The sequence below is a fragment of the Sinocyclocheilus grahami genome, unplaced genomic scaffold (genome assembly GCF_001515645.1).
Source record: "Sinocyclocheilus grahami isolate Dianchi unplaced genomic scaffold, SAMN03320097.WGS_v1.1 scaffold281.1, whole genome shotgun sequence".
Classification (NCBI taxonomy): domain Eukaryota; kingdom Metazoa; phylum Chordata; class Actinopteri; order Cypriniformes; family Cyprinidae; genus Sinocyclocheilus; species Sinocyclocheilus grahami.
Window position 1 is genome coordinate 1,866,798 of NW_015505460.1, and position 19,695 is coordinate 1,886,492.

General features: G+C 36.7%; 1 protein-coding gene across 2 annotated transcripts; it reads right to left on the reverse strand.

Moving 5' to 3' along the window:
* Positions 1-658: 658 nt before the first annotated feature.
* prkacbb (protein kinase, cAMP-dependent, catalytic, beta b) lies at positions 659-19,413 on the reverse strand. 2 transcript variants are annotated; one of them, XM_016292178.1, is made up of 11 exons: positions 19,331-19,413; positions 13,517-13,525; positions 13,054-13,115; positions 10,698-10,826; positions 10,261-10,359; positions 9,018-9,100; positions 8,243-8,369; positions 3,262-3,357; positions 3,063-3,185; positions 2,796-2,960; positions 659-2,126 (listed from the first exon to the last, which is right to left on the reverse strand). In XM_016292178.1, the coding sequence occupies exons 1-11, from the start codon at positions 19,374-19,376 to the stop codon at positions 2,001-2,003; spliced, it is 1,065 nt and encodes a 354-aa protein (XP_016147664.1). In that variant the 5' UTR covers positions 19,377-19,413; the 3' UTR covers positions 659-2,000. The 2 variants fall into 2 exon arrangements, with proteins under 2 accessions (XP_016147664.1, XP_016147665.1); XM_016292179.1 differs by lacking the exon at positions 13,517-13,525.
* Positions 19,414-19,695: the final 282 nt, after the last annotated feature.

The following is a 19,695-nucleotide window of genomic DNA, read 5'->3' on the forward strand; positions in this document are numbered from 1 at the left end:
AGAGGATTACTTTATGTCATTATGAGCTTTTTAAATCAACGTTTTGGGGAAATTGATTTTTTTAGTAGAACAGAAAACACACGTTTTATTAAAAATATCTTGCTTTGTGTTTTGAACAATGTATGGATTTGGAAAGACACAACTGTAATTGATGACAGTTTCATTTTTGAGTGAATTAACCCTTTCACTATTTTTGATTATTATTTTTTTAAGTGGTATAAAAGCAATCACATTTGCAATTGTGATTAATATTTGTAACAGCAGCACTCTTGCTTGTGTGATTTTGCTTGATTGCATGAACACTAGTATGCTTAAGACTGCTACTGGCTGAATGAATTGCTAATATATATATATATATATATATATATATATATATATATATATATATACACAAAACTGTCAATGTTGCTTCCTTTCACAATTCTATCCAAAAACATCCCAATTTAGCCTGAAATGGCACAACGCCGTTTGCAAACAATAACCTGCCTGACAGAAAAGGTGGTTTCTAAAGGCATTCGTTATAATTAAAAAGAAAAAGCCTAAGTGTTATGTAAAGGGTTCTTCAGAGTATAAACACCATTTATATCCACTCAAAAGAACAACCAGTTTTAAAAATAAAATTTATTAGCATCTCTCTAATGTGTGTATAAATAAAAACATTTATAAGAAATAATGCATATACGCATTATGAGCTGAACAATAACTGGATTATAGGTGATACAAAGGAGAAGAGGCTTACTAACCTCGGTTTCATCTCTCTGTCTTTGTAACATATTCAGTTTCTTAGTATATGTCTGTGAGAATGTACCTGGAAACTCAAACTTGTCAAACAATATGCATATCTAGAAGTTTCAACTCTACATTGGGTCATAAGAATAAAAGAACGACAGAAGTTCAACAGCAACAACAGAGGAGACAACATGGAGTTTTGGCAGTTTTACAATTTTCAGAGAACTTTGCAAAACAGCTTCAGGTCAAACTAATTAAAAACGGTGAACTGAGAAGTGCCTCACTGTGATAATCTGACTCGTTTTATAGCAGTTTGCACCAATGCATTTGCGGTTTGTGTTAAATATCCGATGAGAAACAGCAGTTAAAATGATCTTTACAGGTTGTATCTTCTATTTCAGAATAAAACATTTGTATAATGAATAAAAATGCACAAAAGTGGTAAAATAAGATATGTTTTATATTGCTAACAACATCTGTCAGTATATGCACGAGGCTGGACCTTCGACTGTAACATCGTGACACAAAGACCACCGTAACATCTGTAATGCAATCATTCTGTGGGCTCTGTAATATCCAGTTTCTAAGGCAAATCTGACGAGTCAAGACCTCCTCCTCTGCCGCTCACAACACGATGGTTTTGGTCATGCTTTCAACACACAACGTGGTTTAAACAAAATAAAAAAAACGCTCTGAATTCGACAGATTTGCACACGTAACAAAAAGACCTGAAAAAGTTGTCAGTTGTTTTGGTCTAAAGGTGAAAAGGAAATAAAAAGGACATGGATGTGTAACACCAAAAAATGCCAATAGGTACAGGCAACGGCTACCTTTCAAATAACAACACTGTATGACGCCGCCATGAACAAACAACAACAACAACAACAAATGGAGTAACAATGCCCCCCCCCCCAAATCCATATTTGTAATGCCATACTTAAACATCTGTCAAAAAAATAAGCTTTTAAGTGGGGAACACGGGTCATTTGACAAAGTGAAAGCGGAGCAGGAAGAGAGTGAACTGATGGAGCAGTGCATGATGGTTAAGAGCAAGAGAACCCCGGTGACATCTAAAGCCCGATGGAATGAAGGAAGTACACGAGAACTCTGACGGTGATGTGCTCTCTGCTCATCCCATGTCTTTAGAGTGCAAAGATACCCTTATTTGATGTGTTGTGTGATGCACACACACACACATATATATACATATATATATAGATAAGTAAATATATGTATATATGCATATATGTCTAGCTTTGATGTGTCCGTAACTAAAACTCGGAGAACTCCTTTGCGCATTTTTCTGTAACAGATACACGAATGTCTTCCTCTTCATAGTCATCAAAGTTGCTTGTGTCTCCAGGACCTCGGCACTTTGGTATGAACGGCGCCTCCACCTGGTGGGTGATGGGAGAAACTGATGTAATCAAAAACAAACTTAAAACCTCTCTTCCCTGCAACTAAGGCTGGGCGATTTTTCAGATTTGATGAGGTTTAGTTTTTTTTTTTAAATGAAGGAATTACGATTTTGAGTAATAGCAAACAAGTAGTAGCTTGGAGAAAAAAAAAGATCCGGGCACGACGGCGCTCATGATTAACCGTGCGCGCTATGAAGCGATATGATTACATTGCTAGGTGTTATTCACACAGAATGCACTTTTGCGTTGACAAAGACCATTGCAATGGGGGGAAAAACAGCAAGGAGACAGTTGTCGTCTTTTACCTTGAGCGGCATCTCATCTTCGAGATGCAAACACGTCCTTCAAACTCATGTTTACATAAAAACAATTAAAAGAGCAACGTAGGAACCTATAGAAAACTACTACTGTTTGCTATTTCATGTTTGCATAATGGTGACAGGCTGAAAGATAATGCAATTTTCTTTGTTTTTACAAAACATTCCCTGTTAAAATATCCTGGCTATTAGGCTGCTGTCACTTTAAGATGTAATAGACAGATAAATCGGAAGAAGAAAAAAAAACACTCAATATGGTGGATGTGGTAAAGAAAATCCAGCACCTCCGGTATTAGGCTCAGACTGCATAACTGAAGACTGAGCATCATACCTTTCTCTCATAGATGGCTATCCAATCCGTTGTGGCAAACCATTTGTGGTTTTTGATATCATTGACACCATTCCTCAGGTTGCCGTAGCGCTTGGTCAGGTCCACCTGCAGCAGATTCCTCAACAGATCTTTCAGATCCGAACTGAAGTGCGAGGGGAATCGTACCTACAAAACACGTTCAAGATGCCATTTTGATTGTGCATTCACTGCTTATCCAAATTAATCTAATTGCTTGACTGTACACGTATACATGCAACTTGCTAGTACCTTTCCAGACACAATTTTCTCATATATCTGAATAGGCTGGTCTGCAAAAAATGGGGGATATCCAGCTGCCATTTCATATATGAGAACACCAAGGGCCCACCAGTCCACAGCCTTGTTGTATCCCTAAATTTGAGAAACAAATAAGTGCTTTGCCCTGCTTGTAAATTTGGATTTAAAGCTGGATGTAATGCTGGATTACCTTGCTGAGGATGATCTCTGGTGCCAAGTACTCTGGAGTTCCACATAAAGTCCAGGTTCTGCCTTTTACTCTTTTTGCAAAACCAAAGTCTGTTACCTGTGCGGGAAAATTACAGGTTTTTTTTAATTCATAAAAATGTTACTGAGCAACTGACGAGTAATACGGTTTCAGTGCAGATTTTGGACTTTGAAACCTGGCTAACAAGCCGATAACGCCACAAGCTTGTGCAGTGCTGTTTGAACACATGCAATTTGTGCGTGTATTAGAAAATATAACGTCCTGCAGTTTATTTAATTGCTTAAGGCCATTTCGCGATTTCAATCATCATACAGTAACCAGCAATAACCACCCCTTCCTTTTCTCATCGAAGACATGCGATGCAGTGCTAAACAGTCTCTCGCTGTCGGCGCTTGTAGTAATTTGTGCATCTTTCTCGGACAGTTTTAAATGCTTACACACTACCGACATGTTTGCTGCATTACTGCGTGCCTTTATTTGATCACGTCACGTCATTGTTCGGTACAATTTATTCAGTCTTTTCGCTTATTTGGCCGAACACCAAAAGAGTTTTTTTGTTTTTGTTTTTTTTATTCACGTAGAATGCGTTGGAGGATTAAATGTTTGTTCAGAGCATTTTACCGCTGATTGTTAGCCTTAAATAAGCACTAAAACAGAACGTTTTTAATGAAAATGAAAGCATATTACAAAATAAAAAAGGCATGATTCCTTCAAGTAGCCATTCACTTTAAAGATTTTTGCACTTGATTTTTTTTAAGAGTGAGCATCCAGCAATGATCACTAAAAACACAACAGGCTGTAGAATGCGTTGGAGGATTAAATGTTTGTTCAGAGCATTTTACCGCTGATTGTTAGCCTTAAATAAGCACTAAAACAGAACGTTTTTAATGAAAACTCAGAAAATGAGATATAAATAAGCATATTACAAAATAAAAAAGGCATGATTCCTTCAAGTAGCCATTCACTTTAAAGATTTTTGCACTTGATTTTTTTTAAGAGTGAGCATCCAGCAATGATCACTAAAAACACAACAGGCAATCCTGAAAGAAGCACAAAAGAACCCACGGATAACAGCAAAAGACTTCCAGACCTCCACTCTACAAATTGTAAAAGTCCTTGTCCATGTGTCCACTATTGAGTGTTCGTACACATTTTTACCAATACATTTCCATGACTTTTCCATGACTTTTGAGACAATATTCATGACCTAATGTTCCATTATTTTACAATAAGAATAAAAATCTGTTCAACTTATAGCATGTTAACTAAAATGAATGGCTATTAATGCTAATTGTTTGCTTCAGGCAATATTTCTTTTTTAGTAATAAGTACAAGCTGCAACTGCGCCAGACGTTACTCCACATAGAGAACATATCACATCACTGAATATTATCATTTATTTAACTTTCTGAATCTGAATTTTGTTTTGGAAACTGTTCTCTTTTGCAATGATTTACATTAACTTAAAACAAAACCGACAGTGCTTACGATGGCCCCCAACTTATTTACGGCTTCGGGACAATTTTCAAGTCGTAACTCAGACGCAGACCGGGCATCGGGCTTGTTTTAGGCTTCCTCCTTAGAGTTTAGATATCCATCAATTATTATGGTGATGAAAAGGAAACAACACGAGACCGTGCTACCGCGACTGTCAAGAGCAGCTCTGGCGGTGTTTAGTGTCCAGCAGCAGCGAGCGCAGGCGCCTTCAGCGCTGCTGGAAGAATTCCGCATTAAAGCATACGCAATAGAAGAATTTTTGTTTTCGATTTGAATTATTTCATTTTAAAGTAGTAATTAATAGTAGTAATTTGAGTTTTGGTTCATTTTTGTGAAGGGCTTCTGTTCAGAGAGACAGAGACGGCAGAAAGCACATCCTGTTTTGTTTTCTAAAAAAGCAACGTTTGCTGATATTGTGAGTGCACAAATAAAAGTAGACCCTTTGCAGTTCCAAATTATATATTACTCTTACCTTTATGAGCAAAAATGATGGCGTATTAAAATGCAAGTGATCGCGCTGGCGCCTTCATGTCCTGCAGAGCACGCTTTAGCTTCAACTCTCCGTACACGCGATTGGATATGCGCCTAACAGCGCACTTGTATCTGGTTAAATGTATAAATTGTGAAATGCTTGTATTTTATATCTATATATTTTATTTTAGGCAAGTTGTGATGATTTGAGAAGGCTAAATTGATCAAACATAGCCTATATGTGACCCTGGACCACAAAACCAGTCATAAGGGTACATTTTTTAAAATTGAGATTTATACACCATCTCAAAGCTGAATAAATAAGCTTTCCATTGATGTATGGTATGTTTTGGTGCAAAAAATCAGAAAATCGCCTTTAAAGTTGTCCAAATGAAATTCTTAGCAATGCATATTACTAATCAAGAATTAAGTTTTGTCTTTAAGTCTTTACTTAATATCCTAATGATTTTTGGCATAAAAGAAAAATCTATAATTTTGACCCATACAATGTATTGTTGGCTATTGCTACAAATATACCCCAGCGTCTTAACACTGCTTTTGTGCTGCAGGGTCACATATATTCAAATCACTGTCTACCGCTGACCGCTTGGTCACTATTTTAAAAAACAAAAACTTGAATTTAACAAACAAAAAAATATTCCAAACATATTTCTAAATTAACTTAATAAAAAAAAACATTAAAAAATGTATATAACCACTTTGTCATTAAAAACCAAATCTGAACTAGGCTATTTTATTGGCTGCTACAGCAGCTGTGTAATGGATAAGAGAAAGAGAAAAAAAAACACGGGCTCCAGTCGGACTCGGGCCGAGAATTCTGATAATCTGTCGGACAAGGGCCAGGCTTGGGTCTAAATTTGAGGCCCATGTTTGGTACCAAACTCAATTTGGTACTCGCAAGGCGACTTTATACACGCGTGCTTTGGATGTGACTCAATGCATCTGGAGTGCGCAAGTACCAAATGGCTTAAAAACACGTCTAAATAATAAATTGTGATGATGCAACAATGACCCGATTATGCAAGTGACAATTCTATCAACTGTAGGCGACCGAAACACGAGTGCGAGTCTTGTATGGCAGCGTGCAGCAGCTCTTGTAGCACAGACGAGATGCGCCGATGTGAAGCCGTTTGAAGAGAAAGTCAAAGAGAGAAGACGCGGTGCAGCTGAAGCTGAATGACTGATTTGATCTGATTGTCCGTGTGGATTCATTTACTCATCTAACCTACATGCTATGTTGAATGAATGTGTGAATTTCCCTCATTTTAAAGTCGAATGAGTAAAACTATCCCGCACCGAAACTCAGGACCTGATTAAACACAATTCTATTACACAGAGATGTGCGAAATAGATTTCCATGACTTTTCCAAATCTTTTCCAGGCTTGGAAACTGCCGTTTTAAAACTCCATGACTTTTCCAGGTTTTTCATGACCGTACGAACCCTGACTATTGGAAAAGCCGTTGAAAGGAACAATGGATTCAACATTACATCAAGGCATTTTATAGCAGAATGTCAGTAAAGCGGTTTATGATTTGAAGTTTGTGGAGAGGGATGGTCTAAAACGGGTCAAAAGTCTTATAAGCAGCTACAGAAAAATCACTCTGCTTAAAGGAGGATCTAAAAGTTACTATTCCCTTCTTTCTCCACCCTGCACCGTGAAAGATAGGGATGCATCGAATATTCGGCAACTGAAATTATTCGGCCGAAAATAGCAAAAAAATCTCTTTCGGTGTTCTGCTGAATACGCGAAAAGGGCGAATAATATGAACCGAACAATGACTAACGCGATCAAATAGAGGCACGCGCTAATGCAGCAAACATGTCGACAGTGTGAAAGTATTTAAAACTATCAGAGAAAGCCGCAGAAATCATTACAAGCGTGAAGCACCGACAGCGACAGACTGTTTAGTGCTGCATCAAGTCTCCGATGAGAAGAAAAGGTGGCTAATGCTGGTGGTTAGGTTACTGTATGCTGATTGAAATCACGAAATTACCTCAAACGATTAGTAAATAAACTGCAGAATGTTATATTTTCTAATGCACGCACAAATTGCATGTATTCTGACAGCGCTGTATGAGCTCGCGGCATTTTTTAAAGGCATGTGACAATGATACGTGCGACAAACATCTTCCAAATTCGTAATGAGAATCATTTATAAATCTGCATGCTGTTGTCAACAAAAAGCAGCACTGAGGTCTTCCTGTGGGTTTCTGCCAAAATAAAAGCCGAGAAAAAGCAACAACTCCATCGACATTCATAAATGGTAGTATTGTAATTTTACTGTCGTTATGTAAAATAAAATAAAAAGACAATAATAATGATAATAATAATTACCCTACAACAGCTCTGTTAATACATTTATTATAGCATTCAAATTGGGATCTGTAATATATTCTAATGTTTTAAAAGAAGTCTCTTCTGCTCAGCAAGGCTGCCTTTATTTGTACAGTAAAAAAGACATGCCTGATTCAAGTCTCGAAAATAATTTTAAGCTAAATTGTGCTTTGTTGGTATAATGTCTGCTAGAATGTTAAAAAAATGTTCAGTGTTAAGTAAATCTTTTTTTAATTGTTGTTTTGTAATTGATTTTTTATTTGAAAAGCAGGACAACAGTAAAAAGCACATTTTGGCAATTTTAATTAATGCAATTGTGAAAAAAAATGGCAAAATAGGCCTACATGGGGGAAAAATGATCAAAACATGTTTGGTATTCGGCCTTCGGCCCAGTGTTTCATTTTGTTTGGCTTCGGCCTACAATTTTCATTTCAGTGCATCCCTAGTGAAACATTACTCAATGCATTCAATAAAAATGTGAAAAGTACAACTGTTTGTGTGTTAATAGATTATTCAGATTGTGTTCGTCAATAATCGTAAGTTAAATTAGGAACAGACCACATTGTATGCATAATCAAAGGACGCACAAACTTATTCTTGCCACTGCATACTGTATATGTATTTTTGTTCTAGTTACCTGTATATATCCATGCTGGTCAATGAGTAGGTTTTCAGGTTTCAGGTCTCTGTAGATGAGGTCTAGTGAGTGGAGGTACTCGAAAGTCAGGACAATCTGAGCAGCATAAAACCGTGCATGTGGTTCACTGTCGATCAAAGAAATCACATCGAAGAGTTAGAGACAAAACGAGAGATCAGCGAGAGAATCACTGAAGCAAGCTCAAAAACGGCCTTAGCATGTAGAGAAGACAACAGCTAGATATTTAAAATTACATAGTTTTGCCTCTGATACCAAAATTGTATCATGCATTTCACTGGTATTCATAGACTACTTTTTTTATTTATTGAACACTGCTAAATATACTAACTCTTTCTGACATATCCCATAACAAATCACAATCCCATACAGTTGAATAAGAATATCATTACTTGCATTAAATGTAGGGTTTCATAAAAAAACACTTTTAGACCCAAATTAAACTTCCAACATCAAATATTTAGTTCGACACGCGCACACACGTGCACTATACTGCTCACTTATGTGCTGTCATTTTGCAAAAAGGATATTTTGTTGTGAATTACTAACATGTACAGAGAAGAATATAACATTAAAAAATATAACAAACACTGTACACATGCAATCCTACAGCTAGAAAATACATTTTTGGAAACGATTGTTAACAACAAAATAATTCGACCAGACACGAGCATCCTTTGCATAAACCTGTGCTGGAGTTTAATGTTAGTTGATCCAGCAGTAAATGAATAATTAGCTCAAACATGTCTCCCCTCACCTAAACCTCCCGATTCTTCTAAGATGTGAGAACATCTCCCCTCCTGGTACATACTCCATCACCATATACAAATTAGAGTTGTCCTGTGAGAATAAAGTCAGAATTAAAACAGAGACAAATAAAACTAGTGGATTTTTCGATGGCTATTACTGAAGTCTAAACTAGTAAACCACACTCCTACTTCTAGCTGTTTCTCATTGAACTTTTTAAACATCTTTACACATTTATGCTTTGCTGTATCTATATTCATTATTATTATTATTTTGTAAAAGCTATGCTCGCATTACTGTCGTGTTAACATGCTTTTAAAAATAATAATTGCTTAAAATCATTACGTTGGCTTACTTGGTGTTGTATTCACAATTCAGTGGTGGGAGCAAAATCTAATTCTCTGATGCTAAATGCACTCACATCTCAAAATGCTTTTATGATGCAAAATTAATATAAACACAATCCGCTACTTTTTAAGGGACCATAAATGGAGGGGACTAAATATCTGACGTCTAAACAGAACGCAGCCAATTAGTCCTGCTGCTGCCTATGCTGCCATTAATAATAATCCAACAACAATAATAAGAGAAAAATCCTTGCTCTTGTCTATCTTTGTTTGAGTTTTTGTTTTGAAGCTATATTTAGATGGTTGAAAATTGCTTGACTATAGCAAATAGCTCTGATTTGAACTTCTAATCGTTTTAAACGAATCCAAGGAACTTCATCTAGTCTTTGTCACTGTGATCCTGCAATAAACATCATATTTTCATATACACGATTGACATTTCATAGTCTTTTTATCTTCCGAAATACAGTCTCTGACTTCTATTAGTAAACAACGTTGCTTAACTTTTGAAGACGTTTTAACTTAAAAATGAAAGACAATGAGAAATAAAAGATTAGAAAAATATGTGTACACCATGTACATGGAAAAAAAAAAACGCGTTAAATTCATAAAATAAAATACAAAACATTCAATAAAGCAATAAGCCGTGGTTTAGTGAATTTATAACAGCTAAGGGGTGTTGTTAGGCAACAAAGGTGTATGTTTGTAGAGTAATTTACAACAGCTTCGAACACGGCTCAGCCAATCAGAGTCAAGCACCGGAACTATCCGCTTTATAAAAAGTTGTTTTCAATAACACTTCTCCTTTCGTGGCCAAATATCGGCTGATTATTCTCCCTGGCTGACGCATCTGTTGATCACTATATGAATTTAATGAAATGGCAATAGGAGGGTGCAGTACAGTACCTTGAAGGCATATTCCAATCTGACGAGGAACGGGAAAGATACTGCTTGTAATATTCTCTTCTCATTTAGCGTATGCTCCACTTGTTTCAACTTCACCACCTATGAAAAAAGACAAAAATAATTTTTGAGAGGGTATTCATACATCATACACACTGTATTTACACACTGTCTGAATACTTGATTCTGATTATTTGAACGAGTTCGCTAAAACCTTTTAATGCACAGTTAACTTCAATTACTCTGGTTATAGTAAATAGTGCTATATAAATACAATTGCCATAGCTCTAGATTACACCTTACATTTTGAAATAAATAATTAGACTTTAAAAGCACCATTGATGGTTTTATCTATAATAATTTATATTTGCATGGTGTGAAATACTCAAAGAAATCGCAAACGCATGGTAATTTTGGTTACCTGCATGATAACAACCAACCTTTTGTTTGTCCAGAACCTTCATGGCATAGAACTGATCCGTAGCCTTGTGTTTAACCAGCATGACTCTCCCAAAAGAGCCCGTGCCCAACGTCTTCAGTTTGTCGAAGTCATCTAAACCAGTTGTGCTCTACAGCATAAAACAAACATTTAAATAAACTGTCCTACAATACCATAAACTAATTTCTGAGGAAATAATACAATATCGAAGAATTTGTGTATATATGTATTTATATAGAGTAGATACACGCTGCCAAAAGGAAACATTTTCTTAAAAATTATTTTAGCATATATATATATATTAGTGCTGTCAAACGATCAATCACATCCAAAATAAACGTTTTTGTTTACATAATATATGTGTGTGTTCTGTGTTTATTTATTATGTATTTATAAATACACACACATACAGTATATATATTGAAAATATTTACATATATTTAACAATATATACATAATAAATATACACAGTGCATGCACATACTGTATATTATGTAGCAAAAACTTATTTTGGATGCGATTAATCGTCTGAGAGCACTTCTTGTTGTATTCATTTGGATGTATATCAGGTACTGTACATATCAATTTCTCTCTAATGCTGTAAACTATACAGAAACCCTGTCAGTTGGCACATTACTATAATAACAAAGGGTAACATATACAATAGAGTCCAGATTGAATTATTTTTAGATATTAGCCTGATGGGACCAAACTCTTTGTGATTTTAAAACGTAAGACGGTACCCAGATTTGAAGACTACAGTAAGATAAGATTGTGGTGGGCTACTATTAGACGGATAGCCTAAACGTCCTAATTCAGATGGGCTACCGTTTTTTGTGTTTTTTTTAATGGTATATCAAAAAGTGTATATTTTTTAAACGTGATTGTTGGTACATTTGACCAGTTTTTACCATACTTTCAAAACAAAAATTTAAATAGGAAAAATATGCAATGTGAAAATAATTGAAGACACAATGTGTTTTACTGAGAAAAAACAAGATTTGATTTTTCAAAAGGTACATCTGGGAAAAGGGGGGGTCGTCTTATATTCGGGCCAATACGGTAAATGATCAACACTCCAAAAATAGCATACAAATTAAAGTTGAACATAACACAGTTTTATTATCAAATGATGTAATTATACTTCTATTCCAATTTGTTGAATGAAATGACGATATTAAAGAGATGTACTGTTTGACTTTTGTGATGAAATTGAAAGCCGAGACTTTGTTTCAAATAAAAAGTAACAAAGCACAAAGCTTTGGATGAAAGGAGATTTGTTCATGAACACAAAACAAAGACTAAAAACTGATTTTGGAATTCAAGAGAGAGAGAGAAAAATGTCTTAATTGGAACAGATTTAGAGAAATGTAGCATTATGTCACTTGCTCATCAACGAGTCCATCAATGAATGTCTAGTGAAGTAAAAAGCTGCATGTTTGTCAGAGAGCTCTCGGAATGCATCGCAAATATCTTCATTTGTGTTCCGAAGATGAACGAAGGTCTTACAGGTTTGCAACGACATGAGGGTGAATAATTAATGACCGAATTTTCATTTTTGGGTGAACTATCCCTTTAATTGATGGACTGGAGTGGTGTGGATTATTGTGATGTTTTTATCAGCTCTCATTCTGACGGCACCCATTCACTGCAGAGCATCCATTGCTGAGACACTGATGCAATGCTACATTTCTACAAATCTGATGAAGAGACAAACTCACCTAGATTTTGGATGTAATGAGCGGGAGTACGTTTTTGTTATTGGGTGAACTATTCCTTTAAATTCACTGTTTCGGCAACACTCAATACAGTATCTGACAAGACCTTATGATCACAGAAGTCACCGGTTATTGAAAATGAATGCGATCGCATTGCTTTAGTTGCTGACTGTGTGAATGGTGCTGTGCTTCATCACTCATAATGAGGAAGAATTAAAAATATATATATAATAATAAAAATAAATAAACAACACACCTGTGGTGGAGATTCCCATTTTCTCAAGAAATCTTCTTTGGCTTTGGCTAGAAACTCTTTCACGCATCCATTGCTGAGACACTGATGCAATGCTACATTTCTACAAATCTGATGGAAGAGACAAACTCATCTACATTTTGGATGTAATGAGCGGGAGTACGTTTTTGTTATTGGGTGAACTATTCCTTTAAATTCACTGTTTCGGCAACACTCAATACAGTATCTGACAAGACCTTATGATCACAGAAGTCACCGGTTATTGAAAATGAATGCGATCGCATTGCTTTAGTTGCTGACTGTGTGAATGGTGCTGTGCTTCATCACTCATAATGAGGAAGAATTAAAAATATATATATAATAATAAAAATAAATAAACAACACACCTGTGGTGGAGATTCCCATTTTCTCAAGAAATCTTCTTTGGCTTTGGCTAGAAACTCTTTCACTGTGAGGAAGAAATACAAAAATCTGAATTACGAAATTATAGCTGAAAAATAACATTTTATATCAAATAATATTCTTCATATTTAAGATGACAAGTAAATGAGGGAATATTTTTCTAGTTCTAGCATTTTCTAGACATCAAAATCAGGCAAGGGTTGTCACGGACATCAGAGGTGAAAAAGAGTTTTTGTGAAGCATGCATGTATTTTATTTATGAACACAGGAGCAGAACATCCAAAGTATAAGTTAAGACAATCCCACATAAAACAAACAACACAGCAGACTTCAGTTGACCGCAGTGACGGAAAAACGAGGAAAAAAGCTCATGATTAAATACACCGTGGCTTTTCTTGCAGGATGTTTTTCCGTCACTGCGGTAACTTAATGTAATTGTGATCATACCAAACGTCTCTACAGATCACCAAGGATTTTCAGGAACATTCACCCACATGGATGGGATGATGAAGAATCAGAGAGAAAGACAAAGAGAGAGAGAGAGAGAAGAAAGACTTCTGTCAAACAATCACATCAGTTAGACGGTGCAAGACATGGATTAGATGTGACAAAAGTACAGGGCTATAAAAAACTAGACAAAGCAAACGCTGATAGAAAGACTCAAAAGTTTATCGTTTACGCTGAATAAGACAAAGACGACTACTAGAGCCAATCTGAGGATGCTCATCGTGGTTTATAACATTCAAAAGCTGTATGCACAAAAATGGTTTTGGGCCCTGCAGAAGTGTGCTTCATTTCTAACAGCTAGTTTGCGTCGCTCTAACTGGTTTGAAGGTTTTTACAACAGCAGATGTCTGCAGGAGGATTCTTCTCACCGTCACAGCCTTTTATGGCATGTTCTCGCTTCGCAAGCATGTGATGGCCTGGATTGAACCGTTTGGCGAAGCACAACCGCTCATCAGTACAACGCTTATAGACAAAGCAGATTAGATTAAGATTAAGATGAATTTACAGAAATGTTAAGGTTTATTTTTTTATCTTGTAGTATAAATTTACTTTTTTTGGGACAAGGTCAGGGATCTTTCAAGATTGTCTGACAACTAGGGTTGCAAAAAGGTGGAACATTTCTAGTAAATTTCAGAAATATTCTTGGATTTTTTGGAACACTCCAGGGATTTTTGGAAAGTTTCCGGAAATGTATCAGAAGTTTTCCACCCCTTTGCAACCCTCCTGACAACCTATTAATGTCATGAATGATAAACAGAGGTAACTGGGAATTTAACAGCAAACTGAACTGTAGCGACTGCAATGAACGAACTGCGTAATTTATAAAAAGGATTTCTACAACATACAAATATCCAACTTCAATCAACGTGTTCAAATTTACCTGAGAATTTTTCATAAACTTCAGTGTATTTTGTCTTAATGCACTGTCTTTAGTGTTTTCTTTTTTCACTTTTTATCTTGCTCTTAAAACAAACGAGAAATCTAACAGTTTAGCGAGACAAAAACACTTGCATTAGACATCAATTCTCTGAAAAAATATATTATACATGTCTTGACTTAAGTATTGCTTCTACCATACATTTTCCTTGTTTCAGGGATTTTTTTTACTCTGATGATGATAATAATATTACTATTAGTATAATATATATATATACACACTTTTGTGTGTGTGTGTGTGTGTGTGTGTGTGTGTGTGTGTGTGTGTGTTTTTTTCTAAATATTTTTCATAGGCCTGTGGCATTTCCTAACATTGAATTTAATGCACATTTACATGCACTGGTCAAGTCTTCACCCACCTGGAAAAGCCATTCAAACACTTTGTTGTAATCGGTTTTCAGACTCCCTTTTCATTCGATTTCAATCGGGATCTACCTCCCAGTGCAAAAGCTTTCAGCACAATCCCGTGCTGTTTTAACGCAGTCGGGTTTTGAGCCCTCGCATCTGCCGAACAAAGAACCAAGCGACTCGTAACTGCAGCTTTGTGTTGCGGTGCTCACGTCGGCAAACAAACACACCTCAGTGGAAACACATTTTAAACTGTTTGGTCTTGTCTTTTGGGGAAGAATAGCACAGGGCACACTCGCACACCAATACACACTTTTGTAATGCCCGAGCATGTCATCACAGCTCAGGCCACATGTCTTTTACGGCGTTCCAGGTCTCCGCTGAGCATTTTTCCACATTCAGGTGTTCTCACTCTGCCAGCAGCTCTTAGCACTTAACATCTTTGAGACCCAGTTGAGTCAATACTGTGTGTTTTTGTGTGTGTGTGTTTGTTTTTTTTGTGTGTGTGTGTGTGTGTATGTAATGTATGTGTGTGTCTGTCTGTCTGTCTGTGTGTGTGTGTATGTAATGTATGTGTGTGTCTGTCTGTCTGTCTGTCTGTCTGTCTGTGTGTATGTATGTAATGTATGTGCGTGTGTTACAGTGTGTGTCTGTCTGTGTGTGTGTGTGTATGTAATGTATGTGTGTGTCTGTCTGTGTGTATGTATGTAATGTATGTGCGTGTGTGTGTGTGTGTATGTAATGTGTGTCTGTCTGTGTGTATGTATGTAATGTATGTGCGTGTGTGTGTGTGTGTATGTAATGTGTGTGTGTGTGTGTGTGTGTGTGTGTATGTAATGTGTGTGTGTGTGTCTGTGTGTGTCTGTCTGTCTGTGTGTATGTATGTAATGTATGTGCGTGTGTGTTACAGTGTGTCTGTCTGTGTGTATGTATGTATGTAATGTGTGTGTGTGTGTGTGTGTGTGTGTGTGTGTGTATGTAATGTATGTGTGTGTGCTCAAGTTATTGAAGTGTATAATTCCGTATCCATGATGCGCATAAGCAGTTTTCTTATGAGGATTTTATGTTTTATACAAATTATAGTCATTTCATCTGTTTTCCTGCTAAATGTAAATGTATCCACATATCACTGCTTCATTAAAAAAAATAGATTCTTGCTTTTATACAGCAGTTAAAAAAAAGTTAATATTGAGTAAGTTGCAACTTATATTATATTTATATATTATTATATTATAACAATATTGCCAGTTACTTGGTTTTGTCCCGCCTCTGAAAACAGAAACACTGCGAATCTCAAGAGTAAAACACAGGTGGTGTTTCTTTTCCTAAATGAATGTGTTTTTGCACAAAATGGTTGAGTAAACGATTCAATGACTCTCTAATAAACACAGTGATTTCCCCCATCCTACTGGCGTAATGATATAACCTGCAGAAAGAGTCAGGGAAAATATCCCTACTATTACTACATAGTAAGGCGATTCGCGATTAAAATTACGGATGACACTATTACATAATCATTCAAAGCGCCTATTAATCGTTTAAAGTCCACTTATGTTATTCTGCGTGCTTAAGATGCGTTTTTCTACAGGTTATCTTAAGGGTTTTTCCATTGTTTTAATTGTAGTTTTATTATAACATTATAATTTTTTGTAATTTAATAATTTATGCATTTAGCAGACGCTTTGCGACTTACAGTGCATTCAGGCTATACATTTTTTACCAGTATGTGTTCCCTGGGAATTGAACCCACGACCTTTTGCGCTGCTAACGCAATGCTCTACCACTGAGCCACAGGAACATACATTATAGTACCATGCTAATTTTTACTTTCCAATATAGCTGACATTAGAGGCTTATATAAGCAATACAAGTTTTTCAGTTAGTGTTTATATTCATATAAAAATATGGCATGCAGTTACTTCAAACAATGGTATAAACATCATTCAATCAATGTAAATTGTGGTAATCGTAATTAATAAATCGCAATTACAATTTCAAGGGAAAAATCGACAGCTATGATTTTTGTCATAGTAGTAGGGCTGCACGATAAATCGAAATGGAATCGAGATTCGGCAGAAGCTGTGATTGTCATGCGTATCTTTCAGTGAAACACGGTTCTGTGATCAGCAGTAAATCTCCGTCCGAAGGCCAGAGAAACTCCAAATACGCCTCGCAGAAGAAACCCAGAAAATGGCTATCGCTGCAGCTGAATAAACAGAAGATTCAACTGCTTTCATTGATTCAGCGTGACTAATAAACACACGACTACGCCAATATACGGTTTATCCGAGTTATACTTTATTTTAATGAAAATTATAATAATAATATTTATAATGCAATGCCTTTATCACTGCTTAAATACTATAAAATATGTTGCGTGCCTTATTCTGTGTAAGAAGCCACGTCATCTCACAGAAGGGTTTATTTCAGACACTCGACTGACGTTATGAAGTGAGTTTGGAGTAAAAGCATGTTATTAAATGTGATATTTTCACGTGCTTTCAGATGGAGCAGCATTTACTTCACAGCGCCGTAGTTCACTGAGAAGCTATGCAAACAGCTGTCATTATCACCAACGATTTCTTCCATTTCAGAATCGTGCAATAAAATCGTCTGCAATTTTTTTGCGTAACTTGTCAGTGAACTACGGCTCTGTGTAGTAAATGCTGCTCCGTCTGAAAGCACGTGATGATGATTTACTGCTGATCACAGAACCGGCTTTACTAACAAAACGCGCATGACGATCGCATTCGATTAATCGTGCAGCCCTAGCTACTACATAGACTGACAGCTGGTCTGCTAAAACCAATCAGACTCAAAGACCGAATCTAACTATTGCAAAAAAATAAAATAAAATAAAAAACGTATAACCTGCTCCACTTTAAAATAACCTAAATATTTACAATGCACTGCATTTTTGTCCATGAGATAAAACCTGCTGGTTATTTCAGCACTTCAAATGTGAAGTCTACATTGCATTTCGAGAGATGCAGGTCCATCACACCGAGCAGTGCATCCGGGGTAAGCGTGCGTCACACTTAAACTAACAGTGTCGATTGCAGTTGATAGCATCAAGCCTTTCAAATCTACTAATTACTCTTATCCTCTGTAGACGGCAAGCTGCTCACGTCAATGTCAGCTTTATAAAAATGCCATGATGCTTTGTATACCTTTCTTGAGGATCACTTATAATACGCATATATGTCCTTATGCTGGTTTGTACAAAGTGAACCTAATATATGTATAATTTAAAGAAGGCAATCCTTTTGTTTTTGCTCTTATGTTCACACACGAAAACAAAACCACACTCAAGACTAAGCTGGTCTGTTGGCTGTTTTCGGGCACTTACCAGCTGCTCACGCTTAGAGATCAGCAGGCTAACCCGGATAAAAACCAGCCTGGTCAAGATGAAAGACCATCATAAACCAGCTATGGCCAGCAATCCAGCTAAGGCCGGTTTAAGCTTTTTGAGACAGGGTTTGAATTTAAAGATGTATATAGCGAAGTGGTTATCCAAATGTTAAGTACTTTCAAATCAAGCCGCGTAACATCATATATAATAACAGTTCAAATATTTTGCTTTTTTACAATTTTTTATTCATGCAACCAACTTAACTGTATAGTTAATATCCAGGTTAGTGATGCTGCAATGTATATGATATCTTTTATTACATCCATCAAACCATGCAGCACGCCTGCAAAAAAAATAAAAAATGCTTTTTCATACTAGCATTGGCTGTTTATTAGTACTTATAAAGCACATATTATTGCATGACTGTATTCTACATCCCTTAACCCACCCAACACCTAAACTAACAAGAATCAATAAAACTTTTAATAACCAGCAAATTAAGAGTTTATTAATAGTTTTGCGCTAATCTAAAATGTCATTTTATTAAAGAGAGAAAAAAAAGCAAGCATCCACTCGTTTTAGTTCATTTTTTAAGAGTTCATCCTATGCTCAGCACCAGTAATGAACTTAATGACTTGCTGTTGTTTACTAGAGGCAGTGTAGAGACTGCAGGCCCGCCCTGACAGCCAGTGATCATGCTATTGATTCTGCAGTTCAGCACAACTGATCAACTGCTCGTGTGCATGTGCATTATCTAAAGGCAAGTGGAGATGTAGAAAACATATGCAAACGATAAGAAACAGCGTCTGTGCGAGTGTTTCTCCTGATACAGGCTAGCAGCAGGTCTGGGCCTCTAACCTTTCGGCTCATTGTGTGGCTTCCAGATGAAAACAACTACAGCAGAGCGAAAAATCAATTACGAAAGCATTTTTGTTGGCTGTGGAGCATGCATAATAAACACGATTTCATCATATAAACACGCAAACCTTCACTGACCAGCTGACTAACATTAGCCTTGGCTGCAAAGTTAAATAAACAGCGCTAGCGACATTATAAGGAGAGCAAGGACTTTATAAAGTAATGCATCTCGTGCTATCAGGTAACGCTCGCGCTCTTACCGCTCTCCACTTCATTGCCTTTCTTGGCAGTCGCTGCGTTTCCCATAATGCGCGCTTCTCCGACGACAGGAGGCTTCCCTGATCTCCGCGCCTCGGCCCTGTCTCACGGATCGACACGACGATCTACGGACCGGGAATCGGTGGCGTTTCTCCTTCCTTTCCGCGGATGGTGAGCGCGGAGCCTCTTGACTTTCTCGCTGAGACTCTCTTCCTCTGCTGCGGGAGCGACATGGCGATCGCGAGCAGGAGCAGGCTTCATACTGCCATCTGCTGGACGTGAAGAAGGGTCACGTTTAGTGAGAACAGTCAGTAGATGGCAGGTGCAAGTAAACTAAAACGTGTTCTAAAAATTTTTTTTTTTTTAA